The sequence below is a fragment of the Manacus candei genome, unplaced genomic scaffold (assembly GCF_025592945.1).
Source record: "Manacus candei isolate 608988 ecotype Guabito, Panama unplaced genomic scaffold, ASM2559294v1 h1tg000070l, whole genome shotgun sequence".
Classification (NCBI taxonomy): domain Eukaryota; kingdom Metazoa; phylum Chordata; class Aves; order Passeriformes; family Pipridae; genus Manacus; species Manacus candei.
Window position 1 is genome coordinate 392,517 of NW_026138118.1, and position 18,958 is coordinate 411,474.

Below are 18,958 nucleotides of genomic sequence, written 5' to 3' on the forward strand. Positions count from 1 at the left end.
TGGGCTAAAGCACCAACAAGGGGGAACATCCTCATTTTAATCCACCGGGTCATCAGACAATTTAATAGACACCAGATTTGTGGAGGAAACAGAAGATATTTTAGCATAACAAGCATGTTGATCAGGCAGCTTTTAAACAAATGCTAGAAAGCTGATGGAATTTGGTCAGCTCAGCGTCTGCTCCCAGCCTCGGCAGTAATGGCTCATTATGTGTCGTTAGGAAGCTTTTCTGCAAATCTGGGGAAATTACATTTGGTGGGGAACATATGGTGTAATGTTCAACTCTCTCCTTGGGAAGTGCAGGCTGACTACTCAGTCAAAGAGGTGCCATATTTTTATCAGGAGAGTGGATGTGCAGCTGTGACATTCGCTTTGGAGTGAGGTAACCTTTCATGTCTTTGGCAAACACTGGCATTAGCAGCCTGTTCCTCCTCCCAATTTAAATCTCCTCCAGAAAGTCATTACCAGCTGAGATTGTACTAACACTTTCCGCCGTGTAGGTGTTTCCTCCTCGGATGCTATTGAACTGTCAAGGAATAAAATGCCTAATGTTCTCATTTTCCTCGGAGGAGAGAGCCCAGAGCTTGTGCTGGTGCCTGTGGTGGCGAGGGAGGTGTGAGAAGTGGCTGGTGCTGTGTTGTGAGTTGGAAGGACACGCTGTGCAGGGTTTGTTTGCTCCACACTTCCTCCCGCGGCTCCGCTTTCCTAAACTCGTGGGGGAGGAATATATTGGCTAAATTGTACTTGTAGGCATAATATTACAGTGCTTGGAAGGATGGAGGCAAGTGGTACTTAACTTTAAACACTGCCAGCCCTGAGTGTGCTGGCAAAGGGTTCTGTTTGCAGCTTCTTGCTCCTGTTGTGCCCTCGGTCTCTGCTCAGTTGATTCTTGGAAATCAGTGGGATTAATCCCCAGGGGCTGCTGGGGGGCTGCTCCCCTTTGCTTTTAGAGATCAGCAGGGAATCAGCACTTGCAGGGCTCTCTGGGCTCCCTGTCATGCCAGCCCACTCCCACTTGCTGCTTTTTAGTATTTATTGAAACCTCCTTTTTCCAGCTCCTGCTCCAACAATGAGTCAAAATCAGCAGTCAGGGAAAAACACGCGGGGAACGTGGGTGGCCTTTGGGGTATGTTCTGCTGTGGCCCAGCATGACTTCCCTCGGTGTGTCTTGGGTTTATTTTTCCCTGATCCCTTCCCTTTATTGACTGTAAAACACCTCAGGAGTATCTTTTGGCAGCTGTTGTTGGGAATGAGGTCTCTGTTCTAAAGATGGGCTTGAACTCACACAGGCCCAGAGCCTTAATGGTGTGGGACTCTCATGGGTGACACTGGAATTTAATACCTAAACAGCTTTGATGTTTATGACCCTCAGAAAAGCGAGATTTTAAATAACTTTCTTCTCCTATAAGGGGAGAACCTTTTCCCAAAGCGTGGTCTTGTTGCATCACTTCAATCTTGAGTTGCTGAAAATATTTTCTTGAACTGGGTGGCTTGGAGTCTCTCTCTGAGCTGAGTTGCTGCCAGGCTACATTTGTTTCTCCTCACTAACAGCATTATTTCCTTACTCTCAAACCCTGCAGTTATGGGGCATCTTGATGACCCTGGAACCTCCTGCCCTGTCCTGGTGTGAATATTGACACCAACCCTTTACATTTTAATTCTCTTCTACCAAATGAGTGGTCCCATCTCTGTTAGGAAAGAAATGGCTTAAACCTGTCAGTGGGGAATAACAGAGGGGGTTTGGTCTTCATTCCCAGGGACAACTGTCTTTAAAAACAGCCACACAACCCCCCCACCTGCCAAATTACCCGGGTGAGTTTCCTCTTGAGCACCTTCTGAGGGCTGTTTGCTTGGCTGTCTGCTCCCGGATTAGGAGAGAGCATCTCCCTTATCATTTTGCACATGCTGCACCATCTGTCCCAAATCTCCCTTTGGAGGGCTATGGATTCCAAATGCTGTTTCTTTCTTTAGGAGATAACAGCCGTGTCTGAAGGATTTTGCTAGGTATGGCTGTGGTGCTATTTATGGTGCAGGTTTGTTTTTTTTTTGTCCTGCAGCCAGAGTGAACTCTGAACCTTCCTGGGTTTCCCCACCCAGACATTTTGGGTTTAGTCACTGGGAAATACAGGGAAAGCCCCCCAGTTCTGTGGGGTGTGTTCTGCTAGGAGCAGGTGAATATAAAATTACCAAATTCAGGTGTTACAAGGACACAAGAGATGCCTTTAATCTTTTATTGTACATTATAAAATGTTTATTGCTCTGTCTGTATCAGAGGTGTTGACCTCTCCCTCTTGGTGATGGAGGAGTATGTTCTGGCAAAGGATCCACTGAAGAGACCTTTGGGGTTGGCCTGTCTTCTGAAGCCAGCACAAGGGAAGCCTTTGCTTGTTCACCAACACATCTGCAAGCAAACTTCCCTGTGCCTTTCTCCCAGACCAGCTCTTTTGGAAAGGCTGGTGCCAGTGGAAGAGGAGAGATGGCTGAAGTCCTTCCTGCCAGCCTGTTTCTTTGCAGGGACTTCTAACCCAGGCTCATCTGAGTGCAGGTTTGTTGTAACAAGATCCAAACCCTACTCAGGCCAACCTGTCTTGGCATTGGATGGAACAAGTAGGATCCTGCCTCATCCCCTAGTGCATATGGAGTGGTCTCGTGGAGTAATTAAATAAATACAGATACCCCATGGCACACTACAGAGAGTAAATCTTGTCCACATGATGGTCCTGCATCTACCAGCTTCCAGAGCACCAGCAATCCCAGGGATCCTGTCAGCTTGCAAGCATCAAGCACTTAGAGAGAGGAGAATCCCAGCCCCTTTCCCGTTCATCCTCATCCTTTTTGGGAAGGGCTGTCTCCAGCAGATACCTGCCCTTCCAACACCACAAAAATAGCACAGGCACTGTCAGGAGAACCAGCCCTTCCCACAGGAACCCTGCTAAAAGAAGCATTTTAAGAACCTAAGCCCTCAGAAAAAGGTCCCTCAGGCCAGAGCCTTCCACAACAAACAGCTCTTGCCCCTGGAGCCCTTGCATAGCAACCGGTATCATCAGGTATTTTGTCTTTTTTTTTTCTTTTTTTTTTCTTTTTTTTTTTTTGCTGACTGGCTACATTTTTATGGACCTTTTATCACACTGGTGGTGGACTCAGGCCCAGCTGAAAAATACCATGAAGAAAATGGTTGAAATTATCCTTGGAAGCTAAATAACAGCTTCTGGTGTCCCCTCGTGTCTGTCTGTGCCTCAGTGTTCCCCGGTTTTCTGAGGTGAAGAGCACCAGTGTGAGACAGGAGAGACAGCAGCAGTGAGAGATGTGCTGCAACCAGGGGAGGTTCTCCTGGTGGGAATGGAAACTGGGGGATGCCTTTTTTCTTTTGTTTCTAAAAACCCACCTGCGAGACGTGTCACACAACACACATCGATGAGCAAAGCGAGGCGAGAGCGCGCAGCAGCCGGAATTCGGCTCGGTGGCGGCGTTTGGGATGAGCTTCCCTCCATCCCTGCTCGGAGAGGGGTGTCGGTGCCTGGTGCCCGAGCTCACGGGAATTCTGCCAGGGTGGAGTGACAGTGAGACCAAATAAAGACACAACAAAAACCTCCTGCATTCCCAGAGGCAGGAAAGTTGTCCCAGAAGACGGAGCGTGAGGGTGGAAAGGAGCGTGTGAGACGTTGCTCCAGCCCGGGTGATCCACGAGTCCGGGGCAGCACCTGTCTCACCGATGCTTTTCCGTCTTCTTTGGGTGTCAGGGATTTCTGAAGGATTTTCCTTCCTGGCCAGATGTTTTGCAGGAGGTGGGAGGAGATGTCTGCCAGCAGGTGACAATCACTGGGTCTCTTTCCAGGTCGCTCTGACAATATTTCACCTCCCCAGTCATCACGGCTCAGAGGCAGAAAGTGAGAGTGAGGGATGGAGTCCATCGATCAGGTGACAGGCCTGTCATGCTTCGATGATATTCACTGAGGGCTTGTTTTTTGGAAACTAGGAGAGAAGAGGAAACAAAGGGAGAAAGGATGGATAGAGGGGGAAAAAACCAACCCACATCAGAGGTCAGTGCACTGTGCTGGTCAGGTTCTGTGAGAATTCTTGTCCTGTCCCCTCATGATGATGAAAAAGGGCCAGAGCTGAGCCTTAGGCTTCTGTGGTTCCTCACTGCTTCTGAGTGAGCAGAAATTAGTGAACTGTTTAAAACAATAAATAAATGTGAAGTGGTGGGGATGTGCCAGAGAGAATAGAAACACAAGGAAGTTAAATTAATTGAAAGAAGTCGGTATAAATTACAGGCTCGAGCCTGTTTTAAGCTGAGCCTGTTTACTAAGGCTGTGACAAACCTTTGACATCGTGCGTGTTGCCAGCCAGTGCTCCTGCTGATTAACTTTCAGTTAATTACAAGAGCAGTGTCCTCTTTGCCACGTGCCACCTGAGGGCTGTGGAAGGACCCCAGGAACTCGTTTTTCTTCCAGAGGTGTTCAGATAATTCAGAATTGTAGGTTAAATCCTGATTTCTGATGGCAATTCAGGCCCATCCAGAGGCATGGCTGGCTGGCTCAGAGCACGAAGTGGCTCGTGGGGGTGGAGGGTGTTCCTTTTCCGCATCCCAGCTGCAGGGGGGGTGTTTAACAGGGTTTTTGGGTGATTCAGGGCTGTGTGCCCTGTCCCCAGCTCTCACCTTGCTGCGCAGGAGCCCCCCGCCCTGGTGCTCCGGGGTGCTGTTCTCCGAGGCGCTCTTGGCTTTCTCCTTGCTGTTGTTTGGCTCGTTGTCTTTGATGATGTCGTACTGTCTGCAGAACAGGGCGATCACCCCTGACAGGAAAAACCATCAGTGATCACACAAACGAGCTCAGCCTGCCGAGATCAGAGATCCCTCCTTGCCAGCCGCCTTTGTGCCTCCTCGGCAGCATCCACAATTCCTCCCAGGGATCATTTTCTAACGCAGCCAGGCAGCCCTCTGGCTCTTTCCTTCCCCCGTGCCTAATTCCATGCTAAACTAGTTAGACAGGAGGACAGAAGCTTAATTATGTTCCAACTTCCCTGTTAATAAATGGGACAAGTGTTTTAAGCCCTCACGCCAACAACCAACCCCTGCGGTTCGATGGGAGTTTTTTGCTTTGCAAACACAGGGGCTCCTGGAATTTCTGGTTAGTGAAAACCTGTCCTCTGATCTCTGTCCTCTGAGGGGAAGAGGAGCTGGAGCTGGCAGAGGGGAGGCAGGTCCTGTGTGCCAGCAGCAGGACAACAACTGCAGATGTGCAACAGCCACGGCAGCACAGGCTGCAAGTGGAAATTTCCTCCCGCCCAGGCACATGGAGAGGGAAGCAGGGGCAGCCATGGCACGTAAGAAGACTGCAAATGTCTGTCTCCAAAGCTTCCTTGTGATGCTTTCACCAAATAACATCTCTGCCTGCACATTCCAGACACGTAGGTTAAGTAGGTCCAGGCAGATGCTGCTTTTCCCTTACTGAAAAACACTCCTTAATAGCAAAATGTGTGTAAAACTTCCACCAGATCACCACAAACTGCTCTGTGAGCTGAGCTGTGGTTATGGCAGCTGCCCCCAGGCTTTGCTGACATGCACAGAGATCCCAGTCCTTTCTTTGGGAATGGGGACAAAGGGCTGATCCTCGGAGAGCAGGTGTTAACATCTGCCAGGGTCACACCTTCTGTGATCCCAGAGGGCAAAACTGAGGCACAAAGAAGTAAAGTGCCACGAAAAATGTCAGAAACACCAACAGCACAAGAGTTTGGGGCTTGGCTCAGTCCAGAGCCCTGGGCACAGACTGGTTCCAGTTTGGATTTGCTCAAACATCATCACACAGGGCAGGTTAAGAGCTGGAGGGAGGGATTTTTTACACTGAGACTTTGTAAAGAACCCACTCGATGCAGAGAGATTCTTCCCCCCCCCTCCTCTCCTTTTTAAATGTAAGTCATCTGTCTGGAAGGGAAATTGTGGGATTAGCAAATTCTTTGTTCCCAGCTGATCTGAGTTTCAGATTATTCTACAGGGGGAGATGAATCAGTTGTTCAGTCGCTCCATGTAATTATTCATGATTGTTTTTCCTGGCAGGGCATTTAAATTTGGATGTGCACAAGTAAAACTTGGCATAAATGCTGAAAAAATCATGGACTAGAGGTTTTGGAAACCCTTTAATTTAGTTTAGGTTTTTGTGTGGTTGTTGTCTTTGGGAATAACTTCTGCCCTGGCTCTGGAGGTGCAAATAAGGGCAAAAAAAATGTAATACACTTGTAGGGAACTTTGCAGGACATAGTTAATCCTTCCTTCCCCCTCTGTGATGAGGAATATTCTGTGTGTGAGAAAGTAGTTTGACTGGGACAGGGGAACTAAACACGAGTGGCAAAGGCTGTCTTGTTATGGATCACAGATTTATCCTGCTGCTAATTTCCCTCCCTACCAGATTTCCTCGGGTCACCTGAGCCATTCAGGGAGCAAATGTGGGATCATTAATGTTTTACAGGCAGTCAGGGGACACCAGGGCTCTGAACAGAGAACAAACCTGTGCAAACTTGACTTCCCATTAACTCATGGGTGTAATTTCCAAACAACAGCCACTTCAGACACACTAAACCGACAGAGCAGCAGTTGGAGGGGTTTTCCTCTCCCTATTTACAGGCTTAAAACACAAGTGAGATCTCCCCTAGGTGCAATTTCCTGTAAGATCTGTTGACATGTGGTGCCAAGCTCTTGTTGGAAAACTCTTCCATATGCTTCCATTATTTTAATTGGTTTTAAGTAGATTTTAGTGTGTACATTTATATACATGTATATACATATATATATATATAAAATAGTGGGTGTGGAGAGTGAGACTCTTAAATTTCTGTTTTGCATGAGTGTTGGAGTCATATAATATCCAGATAATTACAGATGCCCTGTATCATCTGAAGGGCTCGAGGCATCCCCTTGGATGTTTGGGTGCCCCATCCCTGGAAGTGTTCCAGGGCAGGTTGGACAGGGCTTGGAGCAGCCGGGGTCTAGAGGGAGGTGTCCCTGCCCGTGGCAGGGGGTGGGACTGGATGATCTTTAAGGTCCCTTCCAACCCAAACCAGTCCATGATTCCAGGGCTGAGGGTGTTATATTCAGATCATTCCAGAAAAAAAATGAGATTACAGGATTAGCCATTGGGAATTGGCTCCATCAAGTCCATTATCTACTCCTGGTGGACCAGACCTGACCCACTGATTCTCCTGCTTTTGGCACTGCTCAGCCTTACAGCTGAGTACTCCACACTCCTGGTGGGAGGAAGGGTCTTTTTTCAGGTCTTTCCATGATTACACGTGCAAACCAAGCCAACCATCCATCCATCCCTAGGGATACTCTGTGGATATCACATGCTTTTGAGGGAGAGGTTGAACTGACCTGCCCACATAAACAACACCACAACAATGATGAGAATTTCCCCCGCTCGCAGCTGTTGGTTTTTCTTCGCCATCTCCTTCATTGTCACCTCATCTGCACAAGGGGGAAAGAGAGACATGAAACCAAACACCCTGAGCCAAATCTGCAGCGTGTCAGGGTCACAGCTCTGAGGGAGTCCTCACCCTGACAGGAGGGCAGCTTGGATGGGATGTTAGGAAGAAATTCCTCCCTGGGAGAGTGGAGAGGCCCTGGCACAGGTTGCCCGGAGAAGCTGTGGCTGCCCCATCCCTGGAAGTGTCCAAGGCCAGGTTGGAGCAACCTGGGCTAGTGGAAGGTGTCCCTGCCCATGGTAAGGAGTGAGACTGGGTGATCTTTATGTCCCTTCCAAGTCAAACCATTCCATGATTCTGTGATTCATTCTCTGATTCTGTGACATCCTGAAGGGACAGAGCAGGGACAGGATCAACAGGAGCTGCCACAGGGTGAGCCCACATGTTACCTGTCCCTGTGGTGGCTCTGCTGTCTCTGTCCCTGTAAGTGCTGTCTGTGGCTGTCACAAAGCCTTGCAGGCTCCAGCAGTTCCTGGAGCCTGGCAGGATATTTTGCAGTGGAGCCCTGGGATTCAGAAATGAGCAGAGCCTTTTTGCGGGGTGTAATTCGCCTCCTTGGCTTCAAAGCACTAAGAAGATTACAGTTCAGGCCCCCAGGAAGGGAGCACTGCTCCTCTTAGTGCTTTCAGATGAACAGCAATTCAGTATTTACAGCCACCAAATCTTTTAATAGAAAGAATCAAGAACTTGCAACGTCCTTGGAACCATGGCCAAATGCCCTGGAACAGGCTGGATCCTCAGCAGGCAAACAGGGACCTGTGTGTGCCACAGCCCTGCACTCCCAGGCCCTTTTTGGAGCAGGGATTCTTGCTGACAGAAACCCCTCAACAATCTGGTTTGGCTTGAGAGGAACAGGTGAAGGAGTTGCCAGTGAGGAAGTGCCTGATTTCCTCCATGGAGATATCCAAAACCCAACTGGATGTGATCCTGGATGACCTGCCCTGAGCAGGGCTTTGCACTGGGTGATCTCAAGATGTCCCTTCCACCCTCAGCTTTCTGTGATTTGGCAGAAATATTTCAAATCTAAGAAATATTTGGGGTATTTTTTTTCCTGCTGCCCTGGAATCCAAGCACAGGAGACTCCTCGAGTCCCACAAGTGCCAGTGCCATCCAGGGGGCTGGTTCCACATGAGTTCACAGACTGCTCAGGAATTTCCCCCTGGCATTCTCCACTTGCAGGGAGCTGGACACACAGCTCCCAGTGTGGAAACCTTCTCCTCCTCACTTTGCCTGTTAAACCTCATCTGAAACGGGAGAGAGGAGCAGCCTGCCTTGGCAGCACCTCCCTGTCACCTTGTGCACCCCTCAGCCTTGTCTGCTGGGTACCCTGAGGCATCCTGCTTGTCCCCTGAGGGCTGTGAGAGAACACTCAGCCCCCTGTGTGTGTTTATCCCAGCCATTCTCCCTGCACAGGATCCTGTTTCCTCTCTGCAGAGCCCTGCGCTGCCTTGGGCATCCCGGGGGCCACACAGGAACTCACCCACACTTGCCTTTATTTTTAGAGGCTAGTTTCTCAGCTTCCCTGGGGGTCTTGAAGAGGACTGGCTCACTGGCAGGGCTCTGGCCTTGGATGCTGATGGACTGGACATGCACAATGTACTCAGTGTCCTCCTCTAGGTCCCAGAGGGCACAGGAGCGGGTGGTGGTGTTCACCTCCTGGATGAAGCGCAGCATCCGCACGTCCTTCTTCTGGAAGCCGAGAGAGGAGAGCACAGAGTGGTGGGGAGGCCTCCCCGTGTGCACTGCTGTCCCCTAAGGCCACCTGCCTCCTGCCCTGCCCACCAGGGACGTGGGGACCCATCGGGCCCTTCCCTCTCTGCAGCCACTAGCACATGAAACGTCGCTGCAAAGAGGATGAGGAGCCAAATCCCCTCGGACCACAGGGGGCAGGACAAGAAGGAATGGGCTTAAACTGCAGCACGAGGATTTGGGCACCGAGGGGACCTGGGGGGGGGAAGATGAACATGACTGGAGCTGAGTAACTGTAGGCACTGTACCTGTTGGGAAATTGCAAATCCAATGACAACTTCGTCCTCCAGAACATCCCAAGTCACCACGGCCGAGTTGGCTTTCAGGTGTTTGACCGTGACATTGACTGGAGCCGACGGGCTGTCTGCAAGGAGGGAGAGCAGAGCCTTTACAGGGGCAGGAGACAGAGCTAGAGCAAGGAAGGGAGTGGGAAAAGACCTTCCTCGGGGTCCTTCCTGGGTTTGTTTCTGGATATGGGACCTGGAAATTGCAGGTACTCCAGGTCTCGATTCCCAGTGAGGTTCTAGGAGGTCTCTGCTGAGAGTATGAGTGTCACTGGGCACAGGTTCAAACTGAGAGAGGGGAAATTTAGCTTAGATATTGGGAAGGAATCCTTCCCTGTGAGGGTGGGGAGGCCCTGGCACAGATTACCCAGAGAAGCTGTGGCTGCCCCTGGATCCCTGGAAGTGTCCAAGGCCAGGTTGGAGCAACCTGGGCTAGTGGAAGGTGCCCCTGCTCATGGCAGGGGAGAGGACCTGGATGATCTTTAAGGTCCCTTCCAACCCAAACCATTCCATGATTCTGCATATGAAATAACTGACCCTTGGGAAGAGTTCCTTTACCAACACAGCCAAGCCCTGAGCAGCTCATTCATCTCCTCCTTCCCAGCCACGCTCCACGTTCTCTCTGTTGTTCCCTACTACGGTCTGACAGTGACAGCTGGGAGGAGATGCAAAATCTGCCTGGGAAGTATGCAAAGGGAATGCTTTGATGAGCACTCTGGAGGTTTGAAATGCAGGAGTAGTAACTGGGAGTGTTTCTTTTGCTTTTCCCTGTAAGTTTGGCAGAAAATGTTTCGTACACGTTTCGTGGCCGATGTCAGAGGAAATCCAGCAATCATCCACCCACAGCTGGCAGGACACACCGAGAGATATTGCACTGGGAGAAGGGCAGGTCAGGAAAGCAGTTGCCTGAGGCTCTGTGTTTATTCCTAGTTCCAGTAGAATGGCCCTGTGGAGCTGCCAGCCCTGCCAAGGAGAGCTGGACTCCTGCACACCCTCCCTGAGAGCCTCTTCCCCAGGGAGCTGCACAGTCCAAAGCCCTTCTTGGCATCTCAGGTGAAGGTTTTACATCATAAACTTGGCACAGCTCTTCCAGCTGGACTCTGTTCCCTCTCCTCTGGTCACATTTAATTCACAATCTCCAGCTTGTGCCCTGAACCCAAAGCAGTAAATGCTCTAAATAACCCCAGGAGGGTGAGGAAGAGTAATGTTTTTTCTGACTTTTATAAGAAGATAATAATTTTGTGGCATTAGAATCACTGCACAGCCCCTTTGGGGCCGGGGCTGAGGTCACCAGTAAAAGAGGGAAGCACGTGTGCCCATCTCCAGTAACACTTGTTGGATTTATGGTCAGTCCCAGCCGCCTGGATGTGGCTGAAAATATTCAAGCTGTAGTGTCAGTGTCTCCAAACAACTGACATCACTCCTGGTGAATGTTCCCCTGGGCACAGAGAAATAACAGGAGCACAGAATTCCCCAGCTGAAGGTCAGTGCTGTCCTACACTCACAGAGCAACACCCTCATTCCTTCCACACCCACCAGGGAGTCCCTGAGGAATAGGATGTCTGGACGAGAATCAGACCCAGACTGATTCCAGAGAGTCTCTCAGTGAGCAAAAGCATTGCTGAATGGCTAAACCTGGGACTTCAGGAGGAGCAGCAAGTGATTGTGGTCTCCAGGATTTCACAGGGGATGTGTCATTCCCCTCTGGAGCAGATGATGGAGTCGGTGTTGACCCAGAGCATTCTCATCTCCCAGGGGCTGGCCCTCATGGAATGAGGCAGTGTTCCCCTGCCAGCTCTTGGGGGAAGGAAACACTCATGAGGAAACACTCATCATCCTCACCTTCCCCTGCAAGCCAAGGACAAGCCGAGGAGGGAGATGGATCATCCTCCCCATCCCGAGCACCAACCCCTGCCAGCCCCGGCTCCCTGCTGTGGCACAGGGAAGGGACGTGGCTCTGCATCTCTCACCTTCCCCCGTGCCTGAACCAACCAGAGTCGGGTCTAATTTTAGGAAGGGGCAGTCAGCAGACAGGAATGTGCACAGGGAAGGTCTGTGAGTCATGCCTGATGAATTTGCTGGAACATACAGAGGGGACATGACTGAGTTGAGGGATGGGAGACAAAACAGTCTCCAGCTGCAGCCGGGCACTTCTGCACCGTTGAATCCCGGCGTGGTTGTCTTCCCTGGGTATTTTTAGGAGCTAAATTTTGGTGGGTTTTTTTTTTCAGGAGCTACCACTCAGCTTAAGTTGAGGAGGCCTTGGAAAAGATTAATTAACCCCAAGGAAAAGAGAGCAGAGATCAGGGAAAAAGCTGGGAAAAGGGAACACGCAGCACTCTGCGCTTGGTACCTGAGTCCCCTTTGAAATTTGTGACCTTGAGGGAGGCACAGCATAAAAAGTGTCCAAGTTTCCCGATGACATAAAATGTGGGGGAGTTGGGAAGACCTTAAAGAGCTGGGGAAGAGCAAAGAACCCTCTGGGAAGTGGTGGGAGAAGGTGGAGGCAGGAGGGAACACTTGGCAAAGCTGCAACCCAGAGCTCAAAGCCTGCAAAGCCAGAATCTGAATGGAGGTGGGGGAGAAATCATCTGATGTGGGTGGTCAAGAACATTCTAGAACACCCCCCTTGAAGCAATACCTGAGAGAGAGGCAGACTAGTTGAAGTCAGCAGCTCTAAAATCTGGGAATCTAGGACAGCCTTCCCTTGCACTACCACAGATTAGGAGTAGCTACACATAAATCAGTGGTGTCAAACCAGCATAAAAAGCACTAAGAAAAGAGAGTTAAGCAGTGTTTGACAGAAATACAAACCCAGGAGAAATGAGTTTCCTGCTCCCAGAGCTGAGTGAATAATTTGGAAGCAAAATTTTCACCCGTGAGGATCCTTTTCTGGCCGCTCCCGGGAGATGCACAATGAGATCACGACTTCCTAAAATCCAAACACTGTTCCAAGATATTCCACGTGACTTTTGGCTCCCTGGGCCCGTTGCAGCTCTCTGTAGTGCCAGCCTGGCTGAGATCAGGTGGAGAAGGTGTAATTCCTGCTTCCCAGCCGGCTGCAGGGGGTCAGCAGCTCTAGCAGGGCCAAATCCAAGCCTTTGCTTCCTCCTAGAGTCATGTGCAACTCCTGGAAACTTTGCTGCTGTGCCTGTGGCAGCCAGGGAAGGTGTTGGTGTTCTGGGAGCGGGCACAGAGGGTGGGATGGCTGCAGGGATAGCAGGGAACATGTTGTGGATCAAACCTTTCTCTACCTGTTTACTCCAGGATCTCTGAGGGCAGCACATTCCCTGTCTGGTCCTCGAGGGACCCGTGTGGTGCAATATTCCTGGTTTAGCAGTTTAGCTTCATCCCAGAGCAGGAGCTGTGATGCTGCTGGAACAAATCCCACTCTGCAAACTGGCAGAGGATCTGTTTGGCCGAATTTGGATGGAAAGATACTCCCCTTCTCACATCAGCAGAAACTGAGCTCCCCCCTCGCCCCCCCGCAAGGGGAAGCCTTGATGATATAAGGCGGAATCAAGGCTCTTAAACACGAGCAGCAGCTTCAAAGCCGGGGATTCTAAAGCCATGTCTCCTTTCCTTCCCACAGAATCCGCAATCTCAGGTCCCCCAGGGCTGGGTGTCCCAGCTCTGCCTCCCTCTTCACCTGGAACCCTTCTGGCAGGTGCAGGTCGGCGCCGCCGCTGCGCAGCAGGAAGACATGAGCCCTGGAGATCATCCCTAATCCCCTCTGGATCCTGAGAAACCCCTTCCAGCCTCCCATTAAATGTTTTCCTCGTTATGAGTGGACTTTGATTTGAGAGAGAGAACCCCCCCACACACTTCAGAGCCCTGGGTTGGCTCCTCCCTGGCTTTGTTATGGGCACAGCGGCCACTGTGGGGGAAGAGGAAGAGGAGACCAACCACTGCTCCGTGTGTTAGCTCCACCACTGGAGCTGTAAATAGGATGGGATGGGTGGGAGAAAGAGCAGGGAGAAGATTTGTCTCCATCCCACTGCTGCTGTCACCTGGGAAAGGGGGGATGTTGATCGGGGGGTGGTGGAGTGAGAAAAGGGGGTGTCCAAACCCTGGGGTGTCTTGCCTGGCACCTGTAGGATCAGGGAGGTTCCCGGGCCACAAAGGCATCACTGAAGGAAAGGAGGAATCTATGGAAATATCACACCCTTGGAGGTCACCTCGGGCCGGCCAAGTCCTGTGGTTGGGTTATAGGTTTGGAATTAAAGTGTATTCCTGGATTTATCTCCCCAGCCAAGGGGCCCAGCCTGGCCCCAAAAACCTCCCTCTGAATTCAACTGTCCTGGAAACTCCAACCACTTGGAGGTGCCTGGAATTGCTTCCCACATGGCTGAGGCTATGCTGTGCTCCCAGCATTTCCCAATTCCATTAGCTCCTCTCCCAGGCAGCTCCTTTCCTGCAGGGAAGGGCTCAGAGCCTCAGAGCCCCAGGGACATGGTCCAGTGAGCCGAGTGCCTGCCGAGGCTCTGAAGCAGCTCCTTCCATGCCATCCACCTGCCAGCTGCCCTTTCCTGCAGGGAGCAGTGAATGCCAGCCTTAAATCCCAGCAGCTCTTTATCCCTGCAGCCCACAGATGCAGGAGATGGAAGGACACGACCTGCAAGGGGAAGGAGCATCCGTGAGATCCATGTGATGTTCTCAGGCATGTGGATTCACACAGACCTGCTTTTGCTGCCTCTCTGAGCCTCTCTGAGCTCTCCCAGCATGGATCCCATCAGTGGATATAATTGCTTGCTGGCTTTATGGGGTGTGTGGGAAGGGCTGGCACGTTGCTCAGCGTTCCCGAGGGTTTTAATGAGGGGAGCCCCAGGGGAGTGCGAGGGAGCAGGGATCATCCCGCTCCCGGCCCCGTGGGGAGCGGGGCTCTTTGCTGAGCTCTGGCAATTTCAAAGAGCAGAAAGACCAACTGGTGGTTCTTTGGGCTGGGAAAGAGGCAATTATTTCCCGCTGACCGCCCACTTCCCTGCAAAAACAGGATATTAATAGGCCAGCCCCCTCCCGCCCACCCCTCGGCTCTGCCGCCGCTTCCCAGCGAGCAGGTGCCCAAACTTGAGGGTGGAAATGCTGTCAGGGAGGATGGAGCCTTTTCACAGAGCATGGAGATGCTCTCTGTGTCCAGCCTGGCTGCTGGGAATCCCTCAGGGCAGAAGGAAGGGGTGCTTCTGCTTTGGAGAGTCCCACACTGCCAAACCTTGGGGTCCCCGAGTCCCAAAGCCAGGCAGGATCCCCTTGGATCCCTTCAATCCCTTTGGATTTTAATGCTGCAAACCCACAGCAGAGTCATTGCCATCAAGGCATGGTTTACCTGGGACCTGAATGTCTGTGGAGAACTGGGTGCCACGGGCTTTTCCAGCTCCTCTAAGCCCACCCCTCTGTAATATCAGAGAAATCAGAGGCAGAGGGGCTGAGCAAGCCCGGGATTTTCCCAGACAGCGCTGGATGCCAGTGCCAGACCTCTCCCAGGAGTTTGTTGGCTGCTCCCAGCCCAGCTCTGCTCTTGTATCCCACTTTTTACTGCACACGAAAAGATTTGCAGCTTCATTGCTCAACACATTTCTGCTTTTAACTGAATTACACTTGATTCAGGCCTTAATTCGGCCTCTGGGCACTTTATAAACCAGGAGGGGTTTATTTAGCAATAAATTTCCGAGGGACGAGGCCGTGTCCAGTACCAGCACATGGATGATACTCTGTGGAGGACCCTGTGCACGGTTAATGCCTGCAAGCACATCTCTCTGGGCAGGATGTCCCTTTTCCACGGGTATTTTCCCAGCAGGAGACAGCGTTTGGAAGAGGATGGCACAACCTTGGCTGCCTCGTGCGCAGCAGCATCCCTGCTGAGAGGCTGACACGGAGGTTAGAAACCTCCCCACTCCAATTAAACCTCTCCCACAGGGAATGCAGAAATCAATAAAGTGCTCACGCCTCCCCTGAGCTGGCCAGGAACCTCCGTGGCCTCCGGGATGGAGGGAAGGGGCCGGAATGGGTTGGTTTGTTGTTCCCAGGGAGCTCTCAGAGCGATCACTGCTCTCCCTCCCGTGTGTGCTGAGCTTGTGGCTCGGTCTGATCCTGCCACACCACGGGTGAGCTCAGCTCCCCGGGCTCAGGGTGAACACATCCAGGGCAGGAATCAGCACCTGGAGTCAGGTTGTCAGCTTTGCTTTGCTCTCCTTCCCCCCTGAGGCCGGGGGGCTGCCTGGGGAGGGGGTGAGGACGGACACTCACCTCAGCAGAGGAGGAGGTGGCTGGTTTGCAGCGTGGCTTGGGGTGTGAGGACACACTTTGGAGCTGAGCAGTGACCAGAATCCAGCCAGGCGGGTTTGGCCCCTTTTTGGGCAGTGGAGGGGGGGGGGCTGTTAAGGGGCTCCTCAAACTGGAGGCCAGTCCAGGTCCTGAGAGCTGAACTGGGCCTGGAGCTGTGCTGGCTGGGGAGATTTTACCTCTACCTTGGCAATGTCACCTCTGCCCTCCATCTCACAAAAGCAAACCCGACTTGAGCTGCTCTCCGGGCCAGCACCTTGCAGAGATGCTCTTTGCCCTAAAAAGTTGCAGGGGCCATGGCCTATTTTGGGGTCCTTCATCATCTCCCTGCTGCTCTTACAGCCCTCAGCAGTGCCCTGAGCCCAGCCCAGCTCACCCCCCTCTTTGTTAACTCAGACTAACGAGGCAGAGCAACGCTGTGGCAAAATCAAATCCCATTTCTGACTTGCCAACCATCCCGAGTGTTTCTTCAGGGACCCTCTGGAACAGGGAGCAGCAGGAATGACTTGGAGGGGTCACCCACACAGGTGGGATGCTGAGGGCTGTCAAAGAGTGTTGGTAAGGAGGTTATTTCTCAGCTACTTTTTCCTCCTGGTCCTGCTTCCAGTTCTTGTTCACCTTGGCATCACCTTGCCAAAAAATGGTCCTGTCTGACCAAACCCCTGCTCAAAGCAGGGTCTGTGCTCGGTGCTGCTCCCTCACTCGCCCTTGCCATGGCTTTGCCAGGGGGGAATTTGCACCAGTTCCCTCCTGGGAACAGCAGCTTTAACCTTTCACAATGGGAACTGTTTCAAACCCACTTGCACAAGCTCTGGGTCCAAAGGGAAAGGACCCCCGAGCCTCCATCCCTGCCTGGGAATGATTTCCTCTCCATGGGCTTTTCCAGTGACTCTTGTGAGCCTCAGTGGCCTGGTGGCCACATCATCAGGTGGAGCTGGGGACACGGAGCTGGTGGTGGTGCTGCCACTACCTCCGTGTGACCTTGGGAAAACCACTCCAGACCCTCATTCCACTGTCCCTTCTCTGAAAAACAGGGACAGGACAAGTCTGCTGCCTCGCCGGGGCATGGGCAGAGCTCATCACCCCCCTTGGCAAAGGAGACACGCAGAGAGAGGGGGCAGCAGGGGTGTGTGGCCCAACACCAAGGTCACCCAGGTCCAGCAGAGCCCATATCTGAGCCTCCTGCCTCCCCAGCACGCGCCGTGCCCATGAGACAGGGCAGCTCTCCGTGCCCACGGAGCTGCCCAGCTCAAAACGTGGCACGGACACTTCGGGGCACAGGCAGGAGCAGGAGGTGGTTATGGGCAGGGGCACAACTCCGTGTTTACTCCCAGTTGCTGACCGAGGTGATTCAAGGATAAGGAAGAGCAGGGAAGTGGCCTAATTTGCAGAAGATCTGGAGGGCTGTCACAATTGCAGGCGCCTCCATTGTGCCGCGGTGTTTTCCTCATCGCTCCCTCCTCTCGGGAATGTTTTCATTAATCTCCCCGGATCTGTCAGTTGTGAAACGGCAACTTCAGAGGCCAAGGATGGATGTCAGAGCCGAAGGAATTCGGGGGGAGGGGGGGGTTGCTGCAGCCCTGACAAGGCTGGATGTAACTCCAGCAACTCCCGGGGCTGACTTGGCCAAAGGAATTTCCACTCCCTGGAGCTCCTGCATCCCCAATAGTCACCCCCAGCCTCCTGGAATGCAAGATATCCTGGCAATCAGCGGTTTGCAAATCAAAGCAGCTGTTCCACCAACATCCTGCAGCCAGGGAAGGAGACAGCCCTCGACTGCCTGCACAGAGCCGGGGAGGGCGGCTGGTCTGGGCTGGGGAGCAGCACCAACACTGCCCAGTTTACACCCACACAGGGTGCTGGGGTCAAGGCTCATCCCGGCCGATGCAGGGAGGAGAGGACCTGAGCACGTCCTGGTCGCTCCAAAATCAGGTCCAGCTCATGGGGCCCTTTGCCTTCCCCGAAGATCCCCCACTGCCCAGCTCAGCTCGGAGGGGCCTGGTTTCCAGGGGCTGGGACGTGCTGTGCCCCCGGAGAGGAGGTTCCTCTGGGGCCGTGGTGCTTCCCCAGCTCACAGGGCTCCCAGCTGTGCCCCGGACAGCCGGGGGTAAGCCGGGCAGGGGGATTGCCGAGGCTGACGTGCCGCGGCATCGGCAGAGCAGGTCTGGCTTTGCCCCCTCTGCTCCCGTTCATCCCAGTGGCACGAACCGGTGCCGCTGCTCAGGTGCCCGAGAGCTTTCGCCTCTCCGTGCCCAGCGCTGGGCGAGGGGCTCGGCTCGCTCTCCCCGTCCCCACAGCACATCCCCACGAGCCGCCTTTCCCGGGGATGCCCGGCTGGAGCGCCCACGCCGGGACCCCGCGGGGGCGAGCGCCCGGCGCTCCCCGAGCCCGGTGCCGCGGGGCTGCGCGCCCGAAACCGCCGCCTCTTCTGCACCCAAATCCCGACCAAGTCCCGGCGACCCCAAACTTCGTCCCCTCGCGCCGCTCCCCCGGCCGGGGGGGATCTCCCCGCACCGAACCCCCCTCCCCGCACCCCCGGCAGCCGCTCCCGGGGGCCCGGCCGCCCGTACCTGCCTCCACCGGGCGCAGACCGGCGTAGCTGAAGCAGAGCAGGAGCGCGGCGCCGGTGCAGCCGAGGAAGGGCTCCATCCCCCGCGGCCGCTCGGGGCCGGGCCGAGCCGCTCCGGGCCGTGCCGGGCCGAGCCCCGCCGGCGGCGCGTCCTGCGGGCGCGGCGGAGCCGTTCAGCACCGCGGAGAGCGCCGGGGCCGGTACCGCCGGGGCCGCCGGTGCCGCCCGGTGCGGCGGGGCTCGGCGGGGCTCGGCAGCGCCCGGCTCGGCTCGGTTCGGCACGGCACGGCACGGAACGGCTGGGCTCGACCGGGAGGCGGCCCCGCCGAGCCCCGGCTCCGCCCGCTGCAGCGCCGGGCAGCCCCGCTCCGGTCCCTCCCCCGGCCCCGGGGGCGGTGGGACGGGGGCGGCTCGGGCCCCCCGCCCGGCACGGCCCCGCTCTCTGCCTCAGTTTCCCCGTCCCGCCCCTCCCGCCCCCGCCGAGGTCCCGGCACGGCCCTGCCGGGGCTGCTCGGGACACCGCGGGGAGGGGATGGGGTCCCACTCCCACCCGAGACCACCAGCGGGGACGTGTCACCACCGGGGTGTCACCTGCGAGTCG

The 18,958-nt window shown here is 53.9% G+C and overlaps 2 protein-coding genes across 3 annotated transcripts in view; one reads left to right on the top strand and one right to left on the bottom strand.

The window, feature by feature from the left end:
* LOC127479882 (uncharacterized) overlaps nucleotides 1-13,293 on the top strand; it is a 25,953-nt gene extending 12,660 nt beyond the window's left edge. Inside the window, exon 5 of the mRNA XM_051807388.1 lies at nucleotides 13,102-13,293. Within this exon, the coding sequence (XP_051663348.1) occupies nucleotides 13,102-13,216 (115 nt within the window). The 3' untranslated portion in view covers nucleotides 13,217-13,293. The remainder of the gene's footprint in view (nucleotides 1-13,101) is intronic.
* FNDC5 (fibronectin type III domain containing 5) lies at nucleotides 2,209-18,691 on the bottom strand. Of its 2 annotated transcripts, XR_007907693.1 has the most exons (7): nucleotides 18,359-18,544; nucleotides 9,474-9,589; nucleotides 8,967-9,165; nucleotides 7,367-7,459; nucleotides 4,661-4,794; nucleotides 3,386-3,972; nucleotides 2,209-2,762 (listed from the first exon to the last, which is right to left on the bottom strand). XR_007907693.1 is itself a non-coding variant. In XM_051807399.1 (6 exons), exons 1-6 carry the CDS (start codon nucleotides 18,435-18,437, stop codon nucleotides 3,931-3,933), a joined length of 663 nt encoding a protein of 220 aa, XP_051663359.1. In that variant the 5' UTR covers nucleotides 18,438-18,691; the 3' UTR covers nucleotides 2,209-3,930. The 2 variants fall into 2 exon arrangements, 1 of the variants encoding a protein (XP_051663359.1); XM_051807399.1 differs by having other exon boundaries at nucleotides 2,209-3,972; nucleotides 18,359-18,691.
* Between the last annotated feature and the right edge of the window lie 267 nt (nucleotides 18,692-18,958).

Coding starts and splice junctions, on each gene's coding strand:
- FNDC5 (XM_051807399.1), bottom strand. CDS start 18,437: ATGGAGCCCTTCCTCGGCTGCACCGGCGCCGCGCTCCTGCTCTGCTTC. Junction 7,460..8,966: donor ACTAGCCTCTAAAAATAAAG/GCAAGTGTGGGT, acceptor CCCCTTGTGCAG/ATGAGGTGACAATGAAGGAG. Junction 3,973..4,660: donor GGGGGCTCCTGCGCAGCAAG/GTGAGAGCTGGG, acceptor CTTCTCTCCTAG/TTTCCAAAAAACAAGCCCTC.